Genomic DNA, 25,556 nt, shown 5'->3' with positions numbered 1-25,556 from the left:
CACACACACACACACACACACACACACACACACACACACACAGGCATGCTGAGGCTTCTTCCTGATGCTAAACTGACACATGGTTGCACTGCTGAGGTCAACAGTTTGGCTGTTAATCATTAAAACAACTGTCTGTAATGTTGCCATCGTCACTCACTTGATTGAGGGAGTCAGCGCTGGGTTACTCAAGCTAGCACACAACATCGGACCATTAATTTGGGGTATTTACAGGAGCAGAAAGATTCTTGATAGTAAACTCGAGAGTCAAACTCCAGACCTTGCCAAGGCAGCATATTAAGCAACTCATCCCCATATGAGGGGAAAGAGTTCAGCCAAATACTCTGATTATATGACACCATCTTCAGGAATGTGAAAGTTAATAACATTGGAAGACAATAACAACAAATGGCAATGTGCGCAGAGAGGAGGAATCAAGCGGGGAGCTGAGAGTTGGGCGATGTCTTGATATGACATGTTGCTGTAAAGTTTGCCTCAGCTCAGTGACTCATATGGGTCAGGTGCATAAACAGAGCCGCCGTCCAATCCCCTGCTCCACCCTAATGCTGAACCCGATCCTCGTCTTAGGCACACTTGTACACAAAAGGCTGCTGACATCCAGTTTTGCAGTGAGACACGATCACTTGCCTAGATTTTTCCCTGTTGCTCCGCTCCATGAGGGGACACCTCTTACTGCTGCATTGGGAGAGCATTTTTCACATGCTTTGAGCACAATAGACGGGCTCTTTTTTATATTCCGGGTGGGGTTTAAACACCGTGACCCACAGTTAGGTTCAAAACTATTCGTATTCCAGGCAATGCATTTCTCTAATAGGCCATAAAACCAGCATCCCTCAAAATATAAACTATGTAAAAGAAGTGTCACTTAAATAAAAAAAACAACTATTTTACTTAAATTTTATTGATAGAGAGCATGTTGAAAATGACTATATGCTCTCAATCAATAGAGAAGTCTGTACTGACAATACAGCAATCTAACCCTTTTTTATGATTGCTGGTTAGCACTGAATGTTTCCACAGGTGTGTTGACTACCTTTGGTGATGAACTCCATGTCTTTCGGCTTGAGGGCGTTACCATCACCCTGATCTGTAGCTCTCTCAACAGATTCTCCATCGAATTCAAGTCAGGACTCTCAGTCAGCAGAAACATGTTGCCATAATTTAAAAATATCTTTAAAAACCTAAATCTGACAAATGTGGGCATAATTTTGGCTTTTGAATTTAAATATGGGGAAAACTTTTGTAACCATCTTGTTTTATCTTGGTTTTTGATGACTACAACCATTTCTTCGCTAACTCAGGTGATGCTAATGAGGCTAAGCGTAATAAACGCTAATAAAAGCTATTAGAAAAATGTCACCATCAATTTAGCACAAATTCATTTTTAGCATATTCAGCTGTTCAATGTTACTGCTTATAAATTTTTGCATATGTCACTCAGTTACTCCTGCTTATTAATAATTAATTACAGGTAACGGATGAAAGGCATATTGCGGTATTTCACTTGTCATTTTGCTGCCGAATGCTTCAATCATTCTGTTAAATCATGGCTGGGGATGGTTGTTTACAGTGCATGCAATATTCAGTAAGATTCATAGCGTAGATTATTTCGTGGTCGAAATGACAAACGTTAGCGATTAGGTAAAATCGGATCCAATCGTTTCAAACTTGAACAGAGTCCACGCCTCGGGCGAGCAATGGTTTTTCAGTAGCCCAGAGTCCAGACCATCTGTACATAGCACAGCAAAGAACATCGAGTTGGCTTGTAGCAAGATACTTTATGTTAGACTTTCACATGAGTACAATTTGTGTTGCAACCCGGCAAAAAAGTCAATTTAAAGGGACATGAATACTCTTCCAGAGCAGTCAAATTTTAACACTTTAGTTCATCTTATTTAAATGTCTTTTTCCTAAATTCAATTTCAGTTTCAAATGACATACAGAGGGATGTTTTTGCTTTAACATCTAACATCAGACTGTGACAGAACTTCAGCAGAGTAATTCTGTACTACAACTTGATTGCCGAAAGGACTTTCAGGAGACAGGAACATTTAAACGTTCCAAAGTGTGATCCTTATTTTCCCCGTAAATCGTACGCTCTTTTTATTTGTCCATGACAGGCACCTTTCATGACAAAAACTCAAAGCAGTGGTAACGCCAAGACTTTTATGACTGCTCTGGAGCCATAGGAAGCTGGACAGTGTAAGGAGATGATAAGTTAGAAGCATCCAAAGAGGAGAAATTATATGTCTTTAGTGAGAGAAGGACAGTCAAACATGTCATGAATCTTCCGATATGACCTCAGGGAGATGTGCTTGCAGTGAGTATCTTGTCGTTATGGTTGAACCAGGGACATGTGCCTGATCGGTTTATTACCAAGCGGCTCACGTCCAGCCAACCAAGGAAATCTCTCACCAAAATAAAAGCAGTGAAAGAGCAAAGCATGCAGCAATGTAAAGATCAAGAGTCCGTGGATAATGATAGCAGATTTATATATATAAAAAAAACAAACAAACTGTGCAACAAGTACATATGAACTGAGTCTGTGTGTGAAACTGGATGCTTTTACACATTTTAGAGGAAAAAGCTTTTTGAAGTGTATAAAAAGACATTTTTTTCTTTCCAAACCCTGTCAAGCTTCAGAGAAAACCCGTATCTCTAAAACGGCCAGCCTATAAATGAGTAAACTTATCATTTTACTAGAAGAGTTTTCCCAGACAATAATTATATGATAAAAACAAGGATACACACCCGGAGCCTTGCCTGATTTAAGTGCCAGCAAGGAAACTGTGGCTGGGTAAATGAATCAGCAACGTTTCACACAGGACTTCACTTATAATAACAAAGTAAAAGAGTCAACTGACAATTTTTTTTTTGTTTGTTTGTTAAATTGAAAAAATATTGTAGTGTTTACTCGGTCCAAAACCAAACTTGTGTTGTCTGGTAGAAACCTCCTGCTCTTTGGTGCTGCAGTGGACCAGAGTCAAATCCTGGAGTCCTGGTTGGTGGCAGCTGATGGCAGTCGGGCAGGGCGACAGCTCTGGTGGCCACAGCTTTACTACTCATTGTACTGCAGGGCTGTTATTTGATGCCGGAGTCTTTCTGCTGGCTGCAGAAGAAATGTCATGTTTACTGCCGTTCCCATACACACCCAAACCTAATGAGCAGCGTAGAGCTCTGCCCTCGCTCTCTGGATCCGTCTCTTCTTCTGCCTGTCTCCGTCCCGCTGCAGCCCGTCTCATCCCCATCACCCCATTTTTTTTTTCCCTCCTCCTGGCCTCTCTGTGAATCGCCGACTTCCATCGAATTAAACCGTTTGGGTTTTTATGGAGCCTGTTTTCCCAGCCGCGACAGTCATCTCACGATGCGGCCTCGCCGCTCGGAGGTTGGCCTGGCATGGCCTCACAGAACAAGGCCAACACCATCGCTCTGCCTCTGCACTTAAATTCAGTGTCTCTCCAGAAACGTCATGACCGATGAGTGGCCCCCACATAAGAACACACGCAACACACGTGGAAGTATGAAGAGTAAGTACTTCGCAAATTCCCTGAACTTTTTTTTTTTTCCTCCATGTTTCATACCCAGACTTCAATGACTTTTAATAGGGATTTTATGTAATAGACCAAGACAAAGTACAGCTTAATTGTGTAGGGGAAAGGGTAGTAAAAAGGGTGTCCTGTATTCTCAATTACATTCGGGTCTGAACTTTGACTGAGCCATATTAAAGGGACAGGATTATGTGCTTTCCAACCACATAATATCATTTTATAGCCCCAGTTACTATGTTACCTTCAGTTATAAAAATGCTGTATATATATCAAATAAGACTAATGCCTAGAAATTGGGTCCTTAAGAAACTCCTACTTTCCCCCCCACAACACTCTGCCTTTGGGAAGTCATCACAACATTGTTCCTCTATTAACCCTTTTGCAAAGTTTTATCAGCTTTACTGGTAAAACATTGCTACTTCACTGAGAAGCAGGTCATACAATGAGCTCAGCAGCTGTGCAGTTCCACCTAGTGTTTGCTAATTGCTAATGGCTAGTCTGAAGGATCTGAGTGGGAAAACTTGGAAACTGCAGCTCTGAGCAGGAGTTTCATCCTTGAAGGCAGCACTCTATAACAAGCAGGTGATTTACACATCTGAATGGTTGCTTTGGGAGATTAAAGGATTTCTCAAACGTGTGAAAAAAAAGTGAAAAAAAAAGTCAAAGCAACACCCCAGGTATGTTTTTGATAAGGGAATAACATAACATAATAAAGCTCAAAAAAGTTGATTTAACATACTACTGGCCCTGTAACACATGGATATATTTACATCTGAACTAAGGCTGCATTATAATGGCAAACATGAAATTGTTCAATACTGCGATATAAATTATAGAAATTACAATTAACCCCCATTTTCCCAATTCGTGTCTTCGTTTTCAGTTATTACGGAGACCTCATTATACTCCCTGACTCTCTGTTTCTGAAATTACCTTTAATTGGACACACTGATCCTCCGTCTGCACGTTGTGGGTTTCTGTCACACCAGAAGGTAAACTTCCAAGCCAGACACAAGTGGTTCTGAGCCTCTAATAAGTGTTTTTTTCCCTGCACCCAGCCAACTTCATGGTCCCTGCTGAAAGGAGGTCAACACCAAAATGGTTCTGGTACTATACTTTATGGTGGTAATGATGCATTTAGGATGATCTGTAATGTTAGTCATGCCACACATAGCGTTTTCGGTGTGGGACAAAAAGTTTCATTCTGGTCTCATCTGACCACAGCACCATTTTCCACATGTTTACTGTGTCACCGGCAGGGCTAATTGTAGTAAACCGCAAATGGGACTTTCTCGTGGCCGTCTTCTCGCCTTCCCTTCCAAAAGGCCAAATCTGTCGAGTCCACCACCAATAGTTGTGCTCTCGAGAGGTTCAAGGTTTTTTCAGATGATGGACGGAACATCGGTCTATGAAATGTTCAAATCTTTATCTCCGACCTGTGTGGTAAATTTCGCGGTCTAATGCTCTCCAATAAACATCTGAAGTCTTCTCGGAACAGCTGTATTTATATGAAGATTAAATACAAACAGCTGGACTCTTTTTATTAATCGGTTGACCGGGGCAACTGGATGCAATGGATCTCATTTTGTGGTATTGACATAAAAGGCACTAAAATACAAACAAAGTTTTATATAGAAAAATATGTTTTTCTGCCCAAATGTCTTACTTTGTCCAATCCCAGTAAATCCATTAAAGTCCATGGCTGTAAAGTGAGACAATGTGGAAAAGTTGACTTCTTCAAGCTGCTGTTTTCACTACATAAAAACAGTCCAATACTTGACCTTTGTGTTGTCACAGATTTGTGACACCAACTGAAGATAAACAGTAAAAAAAAAAAAAAAAAAAAGGTTTACAAAGTCACTTCCTATTGAACAGAAACCCGGGGTGTGGTTCGACAGCGGCAGAGACGCATAATGTGCCATAAATGCTTTCCGAACATGTACAAAAATCTTTCCAGAAGAAGCTTCTGGCACTTACGTGTTGCGCCTGTATTTGTACAATGCTACACTCATTCAGAACAACCCTGAAATAGCGGTGACGAAAAACGGAAAAGAAAAAAAAAAAAAACACCGTCTGCTGTGCTGTGCTTGTACTGTATGTTTCCACACATAAGAACTGAAGAGACAGCAAATGGCTCCCGGCCTTCCCATAATAATGTTCCTCTTCCATCCCTCAGGCCGTCCATCAAAACATGACAGTAACAGAATGTTTAGTTCAGTGCCGCCATGGAGGAGTCGTCCTTGCCGCTGGATCCGCTTGGCTCTGTTTGCCTTCCGCCGACCCTGTAATTGCACGGCCACAGCAGCGCCCTAACTCATGTGCCACTGTGCGTCGTCCGTGACAAATGAGAGCCGAAGACGACAAGGCTCAGCTACTTGCGAGGCCCCTGAAAGTGGTCTTTTACATGTAGTGAGAGAGCGGCGACTGTGTGGCCAATTTGAAAAGGGAGCAGACAGCAATGAGGGAGAAATCAGAGTCCGCTCTTGGCAAAAAAAAAAAAAAAACCCTTCCCGTCTCACTGCAGAACGAGAGGTAATAAAAGATCCACACTCACCACATTTCTGCATCACTGAGAGTCTATCAGTGAGCACACATGTATGGGAAAGTGAGTAGCCAACGTGATGACAGCTGGTGAGCATCTTACAGGCTACACAAGCAAATTGTATGGCAGTAAAAAAATCATAAAGCAATTTTATAGGCTTTACAAAGTAATCCAAGACAATGCGGGGCGGTTTCTACAGATTTAACTGTCTTGTAAGGAGGTTTTCTTACTCATCAGGCTATCCTGCATGAAAAGATGTTACACAGCCTTCGAAGGAAACGGACTGGAACTTTTCTGCAGAGCGGCGGCTTATTCCCATCAGCAGATTCCAGGTAAACAGCAGTAAAATTAGACAGCAGCAAATCTTACTTGTTACTGTTGTCAAGGATTTCATGACCTGTCACTCATTTGACCAAGATGACTGGATGATGAAAATATGTGCAATAAAAAGCAGCCTTGATGGTGTGCGTCGCCCACACATGCATACACATATAAACACACCCCAGCTCTACTTTCTATCCTGCTGTTGCACAATTTCTAACATTTTATTGCAGTGCGTAAATAGTGTTAGCTCAGGACGATGGATCTGAAGGCTGATGTCTAAACTGACTTTTAAGATTTCTAACAGTTATTTGTTACTTGGTAATTGTTGATAAACCCAATAATGAGTCAGCATTTACCTCTTTCTGCGATAAAATTGGATGAAGGCAACGGATAAATGAACGTGTCTCTGTGGTTTTACCCTCCTCCATGGTTATAAGTCACTGTTGTATTGTCAAAATTTTAAAGCTGCCATTAACTTTGAAGATGTTTTTTAACAATTCTAGATGGAAATTACATATGACATATGAAGGATATGTCATAAGTTGATAAGGAGAAGCTGTATGACCAACTACTGTGGAAGCAACATGGCTGCCCATGTGGACTGAGAGAGAACACACGGTTCTCACAAATGAAAACTTTAGTCATTAAGCAAAAAGACGTGCAGGAAACAACCACATCCTTGCTTTTTCCTGCTGATGTTAACCCCATGGATAACAGGATGGAGTTCTCACAGTTACAGGCAAGTGGAAGTCAGTGACTGTTGTGTTTTTGTTTTTGACTGTCAGAGTATCAGGGTCCCTGAATCGACATCGTTGCTGGTCTGCTGTGAAACCTACATTCAAAATTACTTGAGAATAATCAACAACAGCAGCTAGTTGCCATGAAGTCTAAATATTGGGACTTTTGTAATATAAAATGGCAATGAAATCACTTATAACAGTACATCACTTTTAGTTTTTATAAAGGACAAATCCATCCCAATATTTGTGATTACAGATATCTTTCATGAGATTACTATTCAGTTTTTCAGGTAAATAAAAATTACTAAAGCAAAAACAACCCAAGACCATTAGAGCTCAACTGTTGAAATGAATATTAACCATATTCTGCACATTTAAAGATCTCACATTGATTGAGAAGTTAAACTTTTGTGGAACTGATCCTAACAGGCACACCAATGCAAAACATTTGAGAAATGAATTGTGAAATAAAAAGCAATCTAAAGGTGCTGCCATAATGCATAATTATTCAATCAATTGGTAATTATGACTGTACAACAGATATTTAGATAAATACCACACCAGTTACGCAAAGGAGCCAGAAACATGGCTGACCAAAAGCTGACCCCTGCAGTCTTTATAGAAAAAATCTGGTCTGTTTTACTGCCATCCCTGTCAATCCTTCAATTCAAAATATCCCGTTTGCCAATGGAATAAAAACCTCATCACAACACTGCAATGCTACAGAACAATGGGGAAAAAAATTAGCACGGTGGCAATTTTAGTATCAGCTTTTCACTCAAACAGCTCCCATACACTGTAACAACCAGCATGAAGGATACAGTACAGGGAGATGAGAGGATGGAACATAAAAACCAACAGATGTGGAAACATGTTTGGGGGGAAATATTTTGTCATTGCAAAATACATTGTGTTTTTCCCAAAGATGATGGGGAAAAAATAAATAAATAAAATAAAATGCTTTGAGACTCGAGAAGAATTATTTTTCAGTTTGGTTTCCACTTGTGGAAGTGACTATGATTTATGGCCCACTTTTTTATGGAAAAAATATGTGGAAAAAATCTTGAGTAACACATCATCTGGTGGAGTGTACTATTCAAGTAGACCTCCAGAATGTCTGTCTGTCTGTCCTTGTGACTTCAGACTGTCAGTGTTTTCCATTGGGTTGTGTTATCAGCGCACAGGCTGACCTCAATGATCTCAATCTGCCCATACCTCAGGCCAAGGCTCCTCATCAAAACTATTTCTACAGTGGAAAAAATAAAAGAAAAAAAATAAAATACGACCCAGCCATCAGGAGATAGTGTCCAATTTAAAAGTGCGGCTTGCTTTTAGAAAGGTGGCTGCAAATCTAAAGCTCTCACTGCCATCACAATTATTACAGTAATTAGCAGGTTCCAATGTTGCAACAGGCCAGAATGTAAGAGCAGAGGCGAACACAGGGGCAGAAATTGTGTTATTTCCCCTGCCTTGTTTATGTTTTTGCACCTACTCTCCACCCAGGGATTATTACCTCCAATGTTTGATAGTCGGCTGCATAGCAAGCCTGTCACCACCTGAGCTACGGCCAATATCCACTATTTTTCATCCAAGCTTGTATTGTGTATGAGTTTTCAATACTCTGTTACAGTGGAGCCGCCAAATTTAAAGGCCACATTTTACAGACGAGGGAACCTGCGAAGAATTTAAGAAATCTCCAGTGCCTAGCTGAGGTATGTGAGCCGAAGCCACTGCCAAGATGAGGAATGGAAAGACGATCAGCTAAAGACACACAAGTGGAGAGACTGCAGATGACAAGTGGAAAGATTACTATACAACGTTTGTTTTATTTATGTGCCACAGTTGGGCTTCTTGTGTCTTTTTAAAAATCAATGGAACTAGAATAAACAGAGCTGATGGGTTTTGTTTCTGAAGGTCTCTTTTCTGTGTGTATTACAGCACTCCAAGGGAAGCCCAGGGAGAGAATTAGAAGCAAAATCTCTGAACTAGTGAGTAATTTTCCACCAATTTAACTACCTAACAGCTCGCTGTACTCATGACAGCATAATGACACACGCTAACAAATACCATATGAAACCCCCATCTCATTCCCACCCCCCACCCCAGCCCCACAAAAGTCCTGCTGGGTTTGTCCATGGGGCACGGTGTTAACTTTGAAATTACAGACTCGGGATGAATAAATAAGAACTTTTGTGCCCAAAACCTCTGACCGCTGTGCCTGTGTCATTATTTTCTACTTTGATTGTTTCCAGTCTGCTTGCATGTGTAACGGCAGGCCAAAGATACTGAGGGTGTTGCGGTGAGCCAAGGAGCAGATATTGGCCCCCGAGGCCCAGCAGCTGAAGGGGAGGCATGAGTACGATCTGTCTGTGTGCTAATCATCAGCTGGCAGCCTGAATCCGCAGCTCACTTCCAGGCCGCAGAGTCACATAAGGTTAGCATCTGCCTGCCGCGGAGCCGGGTGTCAGATCTGGGCATTGAGGCGATGCAAGTAATCTAGCAGCGAAGGCAAACCGTACATTAGTGTTTTGTGTTTTCTCAAAGACAGTACTAGAAAATTGCAGTGATTGGAAAAACACAAAAAAAAAAACAAGCGGGGTAAACATAATCACGCAATTATTGGTTTTCAATCTGCTGGTGGGGGGAAATGTTGTGAGAGCATGTGTTTTTAAATAAGATGTGGGATTTAACTGTTATTTGGATGATGTCTGATTTACGGGACTCCATAGTGTTATTATTATTATTATTATTCATATGTGGTTGGTATGGCTTGCTTGGCTTCTGTCCTGAAAATGAGATGAAATTTTCAGTGTGTTGATCTGAAGTGAATCTTTGAAACATAGCTGCACTGTAAATAAGATGAGTTCTAAAAAATGTCTAAGTTGCTTTTGTTGCTCATCAGGACATAAAAGCAGAAATTAAAAGAATATTCTGGGTTTTAAATTGGTAACTGAAATACAAATTCATAGTTAAGATGACATGGTTGACATGGCTCTATTTCCAGAGGTAAGCTTCTTAGTTTCTGATTCTTTTAGTTTTCTGTATGAGATGTGAAAACATATTTCCTCTACAGTATTTTTAGACCAAACAATGCATTTAATTTTTCTTTTACCATAAATGTGACTTAAATTATTATTAGTCAGTGGTATAATATTGCATTCACCAATAAGACATAAAGTTAAAGCTCACATTATTATCTCAATAATTTGTGTAATCATTTGGAAGAGCAAACCACAGGAAACTTTTCATACTTAGTAACTTATTGACTCCGAACTTAATTTCTAAAATGACTGAAGACTCTTCATCTTGTTTTTGTCTCATTAGGAAAATGGTTTCATGATATAAAAGCTGTGTTTATGTACATCATAATACTAGAATTTATCTAATTTCTCACTGACTTTGCTTATGAGAAACACAAAACAATGGAAACAAGTGTTCACTAGTTCTCTAACAAACCAGAGTGTGGAGCTAGCAGGTCACCTGTTGGTAGTCTTAATAAGCTGCTCTGTCATAATAGGACCTAGACATACATTTCTAAATGGAAAAAGTACGCAAAAGAAAAAGGACAGGTCATCATTTCTACAGGAAGTTTCATGGAAATGAAACAAGCGTAGGAGGCTCCAAGTGCTGTTAGAATAAGGTCATGTCAAATTACTACAAATGAAAAGTGATGCCTTGGAGTTGAGATCACGACTTTCTCCAATTTGACAGAAGTGAACAGTTTCCATACCTTCACTGCGGGGGGATAGCAGCATCTGATGCTGGAGAGCAGGAGCAGACATGCTTCAAGAGCAGATATCAGCATCGGAAGTGCAATTACAGTTCAAGGGAACAAAGTCAATAGGAGGAGCAAATAAATGTGCAAGTTTCAAAGGCTGTTGAAAGCAGGCAGTGCGGCAAGGTAAACATGGATTCACATGGAGATTTTACAAGAAATTTTAAAAGGGTCAGCTATAAATGTATGAGCCACAGCATCAGGAAGATGGCCTGTCTGTGTGTCTGCTTGTCTGGACAACAGATGTTGGTATGTGGTGTCATTTGTCGTAATTTTGGTAATTATGTGAGATGAAACACATGATGTATGATAAGTGTTTGGGAAACCCTCCACACATGCAAGAATTGGGGATGAACGTTTTCGCCCTCCAGGTCACAAGGCAATACTTCTTTCTTGTATATTTTTGTCAAAACACACCCATTTTGTTTCATCTCTATTCGTTTAGATTTGTGATGTAGTGAGAAAAAAAGAAAAAAAAGAATAGGCAAAATAAAGAAAAAAACTCTGACATTTTATGCTGTACAATTTATTCTGGAAATAGATCCTCTAATACCAGTCAGTCTATCTCAGAGTTTGTTACTTTCTATCTGCAACTTTAATATTCAAAATGATACGTTTTACACAAGGGGAAAAAATGTTAAGCTCCATCATTAAATGAAGCAAACATCTTGATGTTTATTGTGAACCATAAAAATGTCGCTGCTGCATGAGGTGGAATAACTTTCTGCGGAAAGTGGCCTTATCCTTTCATGTATACGAGTAAATCTAAGCAAATCCAAGAACCCACTTAACCACACTAATCCTAGCACTCAAACATTTAGATAGTAGAATGCATTTTGAAACATGTTCAGACAAGGAAAAAAGAAAAAAAAAAAGTTTGAAAATCATGCTGATTGTTTTTTTTTCTCTAAAGATAGCCTCTTTTCTCCAGCCCCATTTACAGGTAATAAATGTTGATGTTATATCTGAGAGCCTCTCCATCCATTATCACAAAACAATTTCCATGTGAAAAAGCCACAATCAGGTTTGCTGCAGCGTACATAGCAATATACTTTCATTATAACACCTCTTTAAAATGCAGCTTCATAACATTTCCACACTGTATAAGGCGACCTCAAATGATAGATTACTCCCTTTGTGTAATTATTGTGGATGGCATAAAAGCCAACAACAACCAGAGCCATCTAGCTGATAACACACTGAACTAGACGCTCAAACAAAAACACGCCCCCCCCCGTCTCCCCCACGTCCCCGAGCTGGAGTCCATTTGCGTTCATGTTTTCTTTCTACCCGAGCGATTGACAAACACAGCCGTGCCGTATTTCTCCCCGCCTGGCTCCCGGCTGCGTCCGTTCGCCATGTTTACCTGCCGCCGGCCGACTCGGGACGCACATTACAGCTTGAAACCATTAGAAGAGAAAGCCGTGGGGGAGTGAGGCCACGATAAGACGGTCTTATCGGCGAAAGCCTCGGGAGTACACAGAGCACACATCACAACCTGCGTCGCTTCCAAGAACCAGAGCAGATGCTCAGCCGCATTCCTCCTCATTAGCCTCTCCCTGGATCTCCTCCAATTACATTAACCATCCAGTAAAATACGCCTTTTGTTTTGGGTAATACGCAGAACCATAATTGCTTTTTTTTTTTTTTTTTTTTTTTTTTTGGGAAGACTGAAGATGTCGGAGCACTTGTGTCCTTAAGTGACTCCCTTTTGCATGTGCGTCTCGGGTTGAACAGGTTTATCCAAAAGAGGTTGCATCACAATGAGGGCCGAGATCCAAGCAGTGCTGCTGTCACAGAGGCTCCAGCCGAGGTGGAAGCCAAGATCCCTCTCCTGAGGGACAGAACTTCACAGTCTCTTAAAGAGAGCGTGCTGGAGAAAGCTTTCATAGACCACGCCAGACAAATACAGTTCTGATGGATCGGGGAACTCAAGCTGTTTATGCAAACATGCAATGTGGCGTATGACATAGCCTCTGGCCTCTTAAATAGTCCCTCCAGTCAGCTTGAGGTAGACTGGGTGCGATATCTTTAATGGTTATTGCAATGATGAAAACAAATAGTTTACATGAAATTTAGGCTTAAAATACCAATATTCAATTAAAAATATATATTGAATTTTCTTATGTGCTGCCAGAAACTGACTTTGGCTCAAAAATGACTGAAGAGGTTTTATCCGAAGAGATTGGACTTGCAAGCGTGTGGGCAAATGCAGACTTGCTTGGAAGGAACACATCCTCAATTTTATACTTTATTAAGAGTGAATCACAGTTGGACGAGTCCAATAATACTGACGGAGAACAAAAAAAAAAAGAAAAGAAAAAAGAAATGGAAAGCCACTCTGAAGTATATCCAGGACAAACCCAACAACTGCCAAAAAAAAGTCTTCTAAAGTTAATTTGTGCCTTCATTAATGAAACAAAAATGTTCACTTTAACATTCATATAGCCTGGAAGCTGCCTTCCTACGCAGTTCTGTTCAATTCTCATCTACCTTCAGTCCTCTGTTTGGGAGTTCTCCCATTGAGCTTGATTTGTCCGGTTGAATTTCAACTGGGCGAACAGAAGAACATATGAATGATGATGTTGATTTTCTGCAGTTTGGCAATGGCAAAGGAAGTGAACGAAGCCGTTCGGTTCGTGTGGGCTACGCTTCCACATTAAAGTTATCAATTAGAGAAATGAAAAGCTGGAGCAAGAGGAATGTTTAAGACTTTTTATTGCTGGCAAAGATGTAGTGGCCAAGTTTCCCCCAGAGTTGTTTACAGTGTACATCATTTCCGTTAAGCTACAAAGTTACACACGCTACAACCAAATCGAAATGGTTGGCTAAAATCTGATTCAGTTGTTTAGAACTTTAACAGAGTCCACGCCCTCAGAAAGCACATGTTTCTCAATAGCGTAGGATGCAGACTCTTTGTACGAAGCAAAGTGTAGAACTTTCACATGAATCTGTTCTCCCCTTTGTTATCAAGTGTCAGAGAATGTTGAAGTTCTTCTGTAGACATTTCTGCCACAATACCACAGGACTATATTTTGGCCACATCAGTGAACCAATAGCAATTTCGTAACAGAGAAGCCTCTTATGGACTGAGCACACGCTTGATATATTCAGACTAGTGGAAATTTTGAAGGAGTCCCAGGTGGAAGAGCTTGTACCCGTCAGAATATATGTGTTTGTGTGTGTGTGTGTGCGCGCAGAGTTGTGGGAAGTACCGTCCTCCCATCAGAGGCAATGAACTGATGACTATATTATGACTGGCTCCGGCAAGATACTCAGTTTCCTAGCCGACCAGATCTGGACTCTGAAAAATGAGCATATTAATGGTTAGCTGCGGAAAATATTTCTTACTCCAGACAAGTAAAGCAAATGTGCGTTCATGTAAGAATGCGAGGAAATAATGACTCAAGTTCTCTCGTGAAAAACTATAAAAGTCATTAAACCGGGGAGAGCAGCCCAGCCGCTCGGTGAGGAATGGAATACCTCATATGTAGGAAGTGCGTCTTTACGCAGCTCCACATGTGGTCCAGCAACGCCTGGACTGGCAGGAAGACGTTTTAGACCTTTCCGTCTCAGCGGTGCGTTTGGCAAAACAAAACCAGACACTTTTACTACTTTAAGAATGGCTTCACTGACTACATTTACTAGAACAATCAAAACAGTGGGAGAAAATAAAACATCGTTTTCTGGACTTTCACACCATATACTCTCCATAAAGCACTTTATCAACCAGACGGCTGATTATGCTTGGATGGATGTGGACCTGGTGGTGGTCTGGGGGAGAAGGGAAAAAAAAAAAGGGGAGTTCCTGCATAGTGCATCCTTAACGATCTCCTATTCCAAGACACATCAGTCTCCATTTGCTTCATACGTCTGCACATTAAAAAAAAAAAAAAAAACAGCGCTCAGTTTACCATCCGAGTCAACTCACCATACAGCCTCGTCTGAGAGATACACAAGGTAAGTGTGACTCACAGGACATGAACAATTTTAATTGGCTGCCAGGAGCCAGATGTGCGCCTGCAGACCATCCCGCAGTCTCTGCACGCTCCGAATCTGACAGCCGTTTAATAAGGAGCGAAAAAGAAGGTGAGCTTCAAAGAGACGTGTGCATGCCGGAAGAGCTCAACGCCAGGTGCACAAGCTTTTGAATTAAGTAGTTGACACACTGGTTTTGTTACTGCAGCTTCCAGCCCCAGAATAGCACCTGGACGACAAAGTGTTTGTCAAAGAGAAGCCCACTTTAGTGCGATCCACTGTCAACTATACGTGCTGTGCGTTGTTCGTGAGTATGGACGACATAATGATTTGGTGCACAGCAGCTGGAACCCAGTGCAATCAAGAGCCATGTTTACTTTAGGGCAGGCCTACAGTCACGGAATAAAGAGAGCAGAATCTCTTATATCCTTGGATTTACCCAGCAGAACAGAACTAAATCTTCCTTTGAACGGACTGCAACACAGTAATATTTATAATCGGTCCGTTGAGTCAAGGCTTTGCAGGACCGAAGAGTTTCTCGGTCCTGGTCTTCAGGGACTATTGTCAAGTATGTTTTAGATGTTTTCCCCTTCTACCTGACATAAATAAATTGGTGATTTACAGGATTCTGCAGGATTTCATGGCATGCAGGAGCTAATGATGTCATTTGAATCGTTTGTGTGGAGCAGAGACGGGCTTTCACATCTAGGAAAATTAAATGACTGCATAAGTCTTCACACAATTGCTAAATCTCGATCAGGTTGGATGGAGACAGCATTTTAAGGAAATAAATATTTTAACAGATTCTCAACGGGATTTGGGTTGAGACTTTGACTGGGACGTTCCAACAGATGAATTGGATCTAAATCATTTCACTGCAGCTCTGGCTGCATATTTAATGTCACGGTTCTGACGGGTCAATCTCCTTCTAACCTCCAAAATTTACCTGGGTCCATCTCCCCATCAAGTCTGACCAGCTTCCATGTTGTTACTGAAAAAAACCCAACATAATTTCGGTCTCATCTGAACTCTAGTTTTTACACTGTCGTCCACAACAAACATATTGATTTAAACAGAAGATATATTACTTTTAGAAGATCATCAACATGTCATCCGGCTCTAACTCAAAGGAACCATTCTGTCTCCAACGTCTTTGTGGGTGAATTTTGGCCTCCTCTTCCTTACAATATTGTTTTATATAAATTGATATTTGAGTAAACTAGTTTTAAGACAGTTTAAGTAAGGGTTTTGTCACTGCATTTCGTTCAGGTCGACATCTGCACTTTGATTTGAAAGTTGAGACATATTGATAATTTGCCTTTGCAAAGCCATTTTGTTAATTTGGTGGATTTACTCTACAATGCCTTTGCCTCATGGGGGTCTCAAAGAATGCAAGGTACTCTTTTGTAGTGGTAGTACTATGGCATCACATTCCTGCCGAAAAACCTAAGACTTGTCTTAAGCAATCATAATACTGCATAATTATCAAAAGAGCACATATCTTATTCCCATTTATGCCCATGAACACAACTCAGTGAATGGTAAAACACGCCCGGTCCAACCATCTTGCTGAAAAATTGCACTCGCTCTTTGTGTTTAGTGGGCGTATTTGTCAGTTGGGGACGGTAACTCTTCTAACTGATCTGATTGGCCAGATTTTCATCTCAAATCTGGTGGCAGATAGAAAAATGAAGGAGAAGAGGATGAAGAATAATAAGACCGTAAGGAAACAGAAAAAATAAGTAAAACTTTCCTTTTCCTTACCTTCCTATTCTTCTCCATTCCCTACTGTTACCTGCTCTTATTCTTCTACACTTTGAATTCACATCACACTCATCAAATCTAACAACCTGGATTATCAAGTGCTACTGCTTTCTACCTAGACCAGTAATACACTGGAAAAACTCCAAAGAAGAAAAAAAACATCTGCAGTTACTGCCGTTTCCCAGGCATCTGAAGTCCTGCCAGCCCAGAGCGGCACCGCAGCACCCAGTGGTTAGGGCTGCACTGCACAGGGTCACTGAGGACATGAAGGGTCCTGCGTCTCATTTCATCCATTTGTGTCTCATTGCTACTGAGAAGTGGACCTTAAGCCTTTTTTTTTTTTTTGGTTTGCTTTATGGATTTAAAAGGGGGGTTTTAATTTCTGGGAGATTTGTTTTAGACTGCTATTTTGGTGCAATGAAGTTTTTTGGGCAATTCTTATTCGTTGTTGCATTCTAAAAAAAAGAAAAGAAAAAAAAAGCCACACAAAAAAAAAATCTAAAAAGGTCAAGAGTTATACGAGTTGTCTGACTCAACCAGAAGACCGAGAAGGAAAGGTCATTCATTTTACAAAGATTGAAGAGATAGAAAATAAAGATGGAATTTTTCACATTTGAAGATGCGAAGCAACTTTTTTTTCTTAAAAATTGTGTGTAAAATACTGTGTGTGTGTGTGTGTGTGTGTGTGTGTGTATACAGACGTACCCAATGCAAATGTTAGAGTACACAGTCTACATTTCCGAAGTAGTTTTTTCAAAGTTACATGAATGATCAGCGATTACTGAAACACTTAAAAGCTGAATGAATACAATAGTGCTTTGCACCAATCTGATGGTTGAACAACTTAAATCAACTAAAAATAGCAAAATATCTTCTTTTTCTTTTAGCTGTGGACGCTAGCATTTGCATTGGGGACGTCTGTGCTGCTGCACTACGCTTAGCATTGAGATGCTACTTTAGCCTTGAATAGTTTTGCTGATAGGCTAACTCATTTTTGCACAATAGTCTTTCCAGGCATCTCATCAGATTGGTTTTATGAAGCAAAAAATTTAACCCTTAGAGGGCCGAGAGAAGAGGCTTTGTCGTCCATCGTTGTTTGCAGATGCCGATTGTGTACCAGATCGGCATCTGGATCAGATATCAGAAACAATACAAAGGTTCTGGCTCGGGATGTTTGTATGTGAAAAGAAAAATGCTATTAAATACGTTAAATATTTATAGAATTATTTAATCAAAATTAAGGCATTTAAGTCCCGGTGCTAAATCATACATAAACCTTGGCATGTTCCATGCTATAGGAAACACCAAGAGATACAAATTTCCTGCAGGGGTTAAGAAAGTAACCAAAGAGGACAAGTCCACCGTAACACACTGTTCCTTCATCTCCTCTCATGCATCAAACACATCTGGTTACTTAATTAGTTTTGAATTAAAGCCGATATATCTCAGATGACAAATCTTACGCCATCTATTTTGATCCAGAATATTGTGCGCTCAGCCTCTGACTAAGTGAGATAAAAGCTTAGAATAACTGGCTCTTTACATTAGTCTCCCATGATAATTTTAACTAAACCAGAAACGCTTCTGCCCTTTTAGTGAAATTTCATAAAAGCCTAATCAAAAGGCTGTTTTTATTTTGAGGCAGATGGAAACAAAACTAGGCGAAACAGCCGTTAATGGGGGCACTCCAACAAAAAAAGGAGGAAACACAAATGAATGAGCGCAGCAGTTAAATGCAACAGTGCTGACTTTATGAACGGAAGGACACGTCTTTGTGAATTTGAGTATTGTGTTTGGCAGATGTTTAACAGGCTTTTGGTGCGAGGAAATGAGGAGGAATGACACCGTTGATATGCTTCGAGTCTGGCATTAGGGCTGCGAAGCTTATAAACAAGCTATTCAATTTCATGGCAGTTGTTTTAATGGGACTCAAATAGGAGAAAAAAAAGAGGCTATATTCACTTTGAAACCAACTGTAAGGAGAGTATCAGCGGTGGATCAATGATCACGCTCGGTTTTAAGTATTCAGGTTCAATCCTGCCCTCGACCATCACTACTAACCATCTCCTTCAGCCACTTCCCTCCTCCCGCTCTTCCGTCCTGCACTGTAACTGTAAAAACTAAGCTGGGTGTTGAACTTGGATAATAAAATAGAAACGGCAAAATTTAATCAAAAGTTGTTACTCAGCTGTAAAACAAGCCAACGCGGTTAGACAAACTGTGATATATTCTATGGTTGTTTAAAAGCAGTGGTCCAAATGCACAGAGGAGGGAATATTCATGACCAATTTCCTACATCGAAGGTCTTGCAGTTTATGTTTCCAAAGCGCTCTTTAAACCATCAGTATGGCTCACCATGATTTAGTACACAAATAGCCATTAAAATGAGAAAGAATCTCTTTTTATGGCAATTATTTCCAAAACGGTTCGGTATGCAAGTTGGAACAACCATCAAAATGCACAAACCTCTTATTAATTGTTCGTTGCATTTTTATGTCATATTATAAATGTGTCTACATATGGCAGGTAAAAACACACAGGCTGTCGAAAAGAAACCTAGTTTTCTCACACGACTGTTGTGCTGGTGACAGCGGGTGCAGCAGCAGTTACCTTGCAAACGGTTTCAGTGTCCCAGGGCAAGATGGTCCTCAGATCGATGACCTCACAGGAAACCCCCAGTTTATCCTGAGCCATGTTGGCAACCTCCTTCATCACGTGGATCTGAATGAAAGGGAAAACATTAACTGCAGTTTACACTTTGGCCAGAGATACAAGAGTACAGCTCTACAAGTAGAGGTGCACCGATCGCAGTTTTTTCAAAATCTCTAAGAAATGTGATCTGCTGATTCGATTTTTTTATTTGTCAGAAGAAAAAAAAGTCGCTAAATACAGAAGAAAAGTTGGTGACTATTGTTAACTGTGTATAAGCAGACCTGACCAGTCAGACCTCTCTGATGTCACAGAAAAAGGAGACAGCGGCCTCTCGTCTGGCAGTGAATTCATGGGTCGGTTCTCTTACCCATTCAGATCAATGAATTACTTGAAAATCAATATTATATCATAGAACCAAGACACAGACCTGCACAAGTTTACTCAAAATTGGTGGTTTTGTTATAAGCTTCAACTCAAGATAAGAGATGGTTTAAAAAGATAAGAACCCGTATGATGTATAAACAATCCTAAAAAGCTTTCTTCTTATTTTCCCCACATTTTTAAAGATTTGTGGCTCGAATCAGACTTAGTTTTTGTTTATGGTCTTAAAAAGTAATTAAATCCTGCTTTCTTCTGCTTCACCCTGTTGTCTGCAGTCACCTGAAAATAAATACGGATTTCGATGGAGACCTCCTGCCACCGTGCAGGGACATTACATTTGGGATTAGCCGTAATAAAAAAATAAATAAATATAAACGGAGATGATTCCTGGGGAGCTGCAGGCCTGTTATAAAAATGAAATCTCTCAGGTAAAAAGAAAGGCAACAATAGAAGACAGAACCTACAGCATTAAAACCTCGTGATCCAAGAAAAGCCTGGATGCTTTGTGGATGCCGTGGTGAACCCGATCTAAGGCTGCTGGCTGAGAAACCTTGCTGTGACAACGGGGATGTGTGATGGACTTAAAGTTAATCCACTACGAGCCTCTCTTTGAAGCATTAAATGTCATTTAGTGGAGATGGGACTTGAAAACATAACCGAAAATAGACTAAAACCCTGAAATGTTCAGGCGACACACTTCGAGAGGTGTCGCTGGCCGCACCACGTACCTGTGTCCCCCAGGCAACCAGCGTGAGATCACTTCCTTCCTGTAGGACCTCAGCTTGCGAGAGAGGGATGGTGTAGGAATCGACTGGAACCTGCTCCACTGGGGAGACACACACACACACACAAACTTTATATGCAAGCTCACATGCAGAAGACAATATGGCTGTGGCTCAAAGCACCCATTCATCATTCCACTATGTAACCCTGTGATTTTTATGCAAAATACTTTGAACCCTAAACCAGCAGTATCCCTAAATAATAGACCAGTTGACAAAGTGGTGAAATATAAAACCATCAAACACAATTAAAAAAAAAAAAAAACAGTCTTCCTCTTCTGCATTTTGTGTGGATGGTTTCAAATGCATCCAGAAGATTTTTTTTCCATTTTTTTTTTTTTCCAAGAATCTCTTCTCCCAGAGACGACTGTGAGCTTTTATGAGCACAATCGAATACATGATCCAATCAGATGTGCTTCCAGCTCCGGGCCCAGAACTGATTAATCTTCCTCCCGCAACACATTAATGGGATGAGGTAAAGAAAAGGAGAGCCACAGAAAAACAAAGTATCAGTCCAAAAGGGAAAGCCTCGCGGTCAGCCTGTCTTTGAACGAAACCCAACACAGAGTGCATGTGAGTGGATGGTTTAAATCAAACTAAACCTCCTGGAGACCTTAAAGAAAAGGGGGAACAAATGTCTTTCCTAAAGGTTTGCTGTTAAAAAAAACCATCGTTAATGAATCTTAAAATTAAGCCCATTTGACATCATAATCCTGGCCCCAAAGCTTGGTGATAAAAGAAAATCTGTGTTTGGTGGATTTTTAATGATTTGAAACTTAAAAACGTTACGGAGAGGGAACACAAAGAGACAAATAAACTAATTATACTCTACAGAGGCAGTGCATATGTGACCTTTGTGGAAACTTTGCTACATTATGCTTTGAAATCATTTGCCAAGCGGTGTGACAGAAAAGAAATGGCTAATCCCAAAGACCTGCTGGGTTAAAATATAAAGAATTCAGATGTAAAATATGCAAAACCCAATCGAGTTTTGAAAAAAAATTAAAACAGATCAATGGAAGGGAGCATATTTTTTGGAGGGGTGGATGAATGAATAGACAGGACTTTTAGACAAAAAAGAAAAAGAAAAAGAAAAGAGGGCCACACAAATAAAATGTCAAGATATTCATCAGTTCTGTGTTTAAATATAGTTTTACTAGTCAAAATCAGATTTTATTTGTGTAGGGCCACATTACATCAATGTGAAAAGATGTTAACCATTATTTAATGTTAAGAAGTGCAAAGATAGCAGTTTAATAGTTTAATACATTCTGCCACAAGTGGCCCGTTGAGGATCTTGATTTGGCCTGAAATAAAATATAAGTTTGACACTATTGGTCTACAGAAGGAAGTTCACCGTTTAAGAAAACCAGAGAAAAACATCTGGTTTGGCATTTGCTTTGAAAAACAGAGAAACTATGAAGCCAGTCTGACACACATAAAAAGCTCTGCGTAAATGAAAAGAAAAAAGAAAAACAACAAAAAAACCCTGACACATTTGATGTATTTATATGCATCAAATGTGGCGGGAGAGGTCTATTTTCCAATGCATCTTGACCAAGATACATTGGCTCATGTTTCCAGCTGGATTACTAAATGTAATAACTCTATTATCTTAATGACAACTTACACCCTCATTCTGGGGAACTCAGAAGCGCCTAAGAGTGAGGTTTAGACCAGTGTTTTTCAACCACTGTTCCGCGGCACACTAGTGTGCCGTGAGTGATCGTCAGGTGTGCCGTGGAAATTATTCAATTTCACTACGGTACCGTATTTTTCGGACTAACAGCTGCTACTTTTTTCCTTAACTTTGAACCATGCGGATTGTAGCCCGCTGTGGCTTTTATGTGGATTTTTCTTCAACCACCAGGGGGCTCTCTAGCAGGAAGTGAATCATTAGAAGTCAAAATTGTAAATCAAAGAAGAACGGCTAATTTTCATTTAGAACAAGCACATGCTAGCAGCAGGCACGACAGAGAAATGTTTTCAAACTCATATCATGCAGCTATTAAGTCGAGGGCTGTCGATCTGGCACTACAGGAGGGAAATAGAGCCGCTGCATTTAAGCTCGGTGTGAACGAAACCATGGTTCGGCTTTGGAGACGGAGTGCTGCGTCCAGCAGATTTATTAGAACGCCGCCCTCTGCTGGGTCCTAATAAAAAACCGAGAGCAGCTTCCAGTTTTTATTTTATTTTATTTTTTTTAATTGAGGGTGCTAGTATGGTGCGCTCTATAGTCCGAAAAATACGGTAATTGGTTTTAAAAGATTTTTTGAAAATGAATTGTCTGCAAATAATGCCATCTTCGAGTATCTGCTGTAGTAGTAGCAGCGGCGTAATCATGTAATTTTCTCACCACTAGATGGCAGTAGGTACGGAGCATTTTACATTAAAACAAGAGAATTAGTGATGCATGAATGTTACAGGTAGCGGTGAGAGCACTGAATCTAGAAAGACTGATGACAGTGATGGAAAAGACAGTGAAGCTCAGCAGTAGTTAGAAAGAACATGAGTCCATTTCCCACAACATGTCTGTGTGAAGTGAGCTTCTCAAGCCTGGTTACTATAAAAACTAAAACCAGAGATAGACTGGGAGCTGTTGAGGAAGAGCTTTGTCTTTCTTCAATTTCTGCCAGTAAATCAGCTGTTTTCATCCAAACATGCACAGGTTTCACACCAGGTGGGTAAAATATACAGATATTGACATTTTGTAAATGCAACTCTTCATATTGTAACAGTGAATATGAAGTGAATTGTTTCCCAAATATTATTGCTTCTTTCAGAATAAGAATTATTTTCTGTATTCTGGCTATAAGATGCTTGTGGATTAGTTTGTAAAACAGTTTGACGTTTTCTACAACTTCTTTAAATTTAACACCACAGTGTTGTGGCTGTTCAGGTGTATTTTTGAAGTGGACATGTTAAGTGCAATTTGAAATAAGAAATGTAAAATGTGATAAAAATACATTTTAGTGTTTATTTGATTCCTATTCAGACTTTGATAAGAATGACTATATATAGGCGGCTACAGAGTATCTTTATTTCCATTTTTAGTTGGTGGTGTGCCTCGGGATTTTTTCAATTAAAACAGTGTACCTTGACTCAAAAATGGTTGAAAAACACTGGTTTAGACCATTTATGATGAACACATAAGGCTTTCTTCTACATCCAGAGTCCTCACGACTAAAGGAGAAACAACATTGCCGTTCCATATGCAATCTATATTAAACTAAAGTAAATATATTTAGAGGAAAATGTGAAAATGTCTATTACACATTTTGACCAGATGCCAGAGGTGTCATGTCTTCCCCTCAACTCCTACAAAACAACACTAATTACGAAATGCATTGAAATTTTTAAAACAGAAGAGCAGTGGGTGAGACAAATCAATAAAAAATTATTATTATACATCAAAGATTTCCTAAACTTCAACTAATTTTACGTTATACACCATTTACATACTAGATGGAGTGAGTCACTGAAGGTTAATATGCTAGTGATAGCCCTCATGTTAATGTTAGCATTCAAGATCAAATTAGCTAATATTGATATAAATGTGAAATTTATACTGAGTGGAGTAAGTCAATATGCTTATGCCAGCCCACATGCTACTGATAGCGTTTTAGCTAACCTTAGCATCTTAGCAGAATTTAGCTTATGCGCTGTTGGGTTTTTTTTGTGTACCAAATTGAGTAATTCAATGTAAAGATCCCTCATACGCTGCTGACAGCATTTTAGCTAGCCCTAGCATTTTAGCTAATCCTGGACATTTTCATGACATGCAACAAATACAGACAAACTATTTGATGTTTTAAGCTTTTGACACTTAAACTTGGGAACCTTACTCAGCATGAGTGTGTGTACGAGTCTGACCAATACAAACACATTGGCAGGCTCTTTTTAAATTTCTTCAGAAACATCACAATATCTATAAGCTGTAGCAGACAAAGATGCAGTAGATCTCTATGAAGGATTTAGCTGTAGTTACTGGACTGATTATGAATAAGGTCACATTTTTTTTAGTTTGAAATCAACAACCTCTATTCAAAGATGCTGGTAATGAAGTTTGTTATGTTTTCTGTAGCTGAAAAATTTAACAGAGATATATAATTTCAGAATATTATTGTCTGTGTATGGCCGGGAATAATAACTAATAAATGTCTTCCTAAACATTTTACCTTCTTCAACTAACATTTACATGACTATTCACAAAAGAACTGAGCCACTATTTAACACGTTTCTTGATAACACGATGCAAATATTTCAGGTCTGGAAATCATCGATTCCAGAACGTGAAGCTTATTTGACAGGTATCTTGTCACAAATGTACAGAAATGCAATAAAATTTGCAGCACTCTGTGGAAAAGAAAGGCAACACATTATTCTTGCTGTACTACGTTTTCTACTCCCAAAACAGATATTGCACTCAAATGAGAAATGATGCAAATAAAGCCACTGTCAATAACTCAAGACACCTGCTCCCGGCTGCCCTGGTTCCCCGCATCAGTCGGTGAGGTGAGGCTGCTTACTGGCGCTCTACAAAATCCCACAACACTTTCAAAATTCAAAGATAAATCCACACTTGCAAAAATATTAAGGGCATCAACAATGAGAACTGTAAGAACTGCGCGTGAATATTGATGTTCTGTTACATATCCTGTAGCAGCCTGAACTACACACCAGTGGAATGAGGGAAAACATTTCCTGCCTGCTAAATCGTCCGAGTATGACATTGTCACCTCCATACAAATTACCTTCATATGTCCCCTCTCCTGTCATCATGTACAATAACAATTATCTGCCTCCCTTCTAATCATCCCACAAACAAACTGTAGGAAATGGCAACACATTTTCAGTTCTGTTTTGTCATTTTGTTTTTTCCTCTAGTTTCCATCTGCCTAAACACAGACATCCGAATGACGAGGACGAGTGTGACCAGCTGGCCTTTTGGGCTGAACACCAAGCACCGACTAATGTCAGAAGAATAGGCAGACAATAACGCAACCCGATCCGCCTGCGTGCCTGCCCGGGTTCTTGTCAGTCTGGTTTGAA

General features: G+C 40.0%; 1 protein-coding gene across 2 annotated transcripts in view; it reads right to left on the bottom strand.

Annotated features, from left to right (window-relative positions):
* bckdhb (branched chain keto acid dehydrogenase E1 subunit beta) overlaps window positions 1-25,556 on the bottom strand; it is a 53,569-nt gene that overhangs the window by 14,425 nt on the left and 13,588 nt on the right. For both annotated transcript variants that reach the window (XM_008431930.2, XM_008431929.2), the window contains exons 7-8: window positions 20,451-20,548; window positions 19,300-19,410 (exon numbers count right to left, since the gene is read on the bottom strand). In XM_008431930.2, the coding sequence (XP_008430152.1) occupies window positions 19,300-19,410; window positions 20,451-20,548 (209 nt within the window). The remainder of the gene's footprint in view (window positions 1-19,299; window positions 19,411-20,450; window positions 20,549-25,556) is intronic.

This window comes from Poecilia reticulata, linkage group LG16 (assembly GCF_000633615.1).
Source record: "Poecilia reticulata strain Guanapo linkage group LG16, Guppy_female_1.0+MT, whole genome shotgun sequence".
NCBI lineage: Eukaryota > Metazoa > Chordata > Actinopteri > Cyprinodontiformes > Poeciliidae > Poecilia > Poecilia reticulata.
The sequence above is the reverse complement of the archived record's forward strand: the minus strand, read 5'-3'. Positions and strand labels throughout refer to the sequence as shown.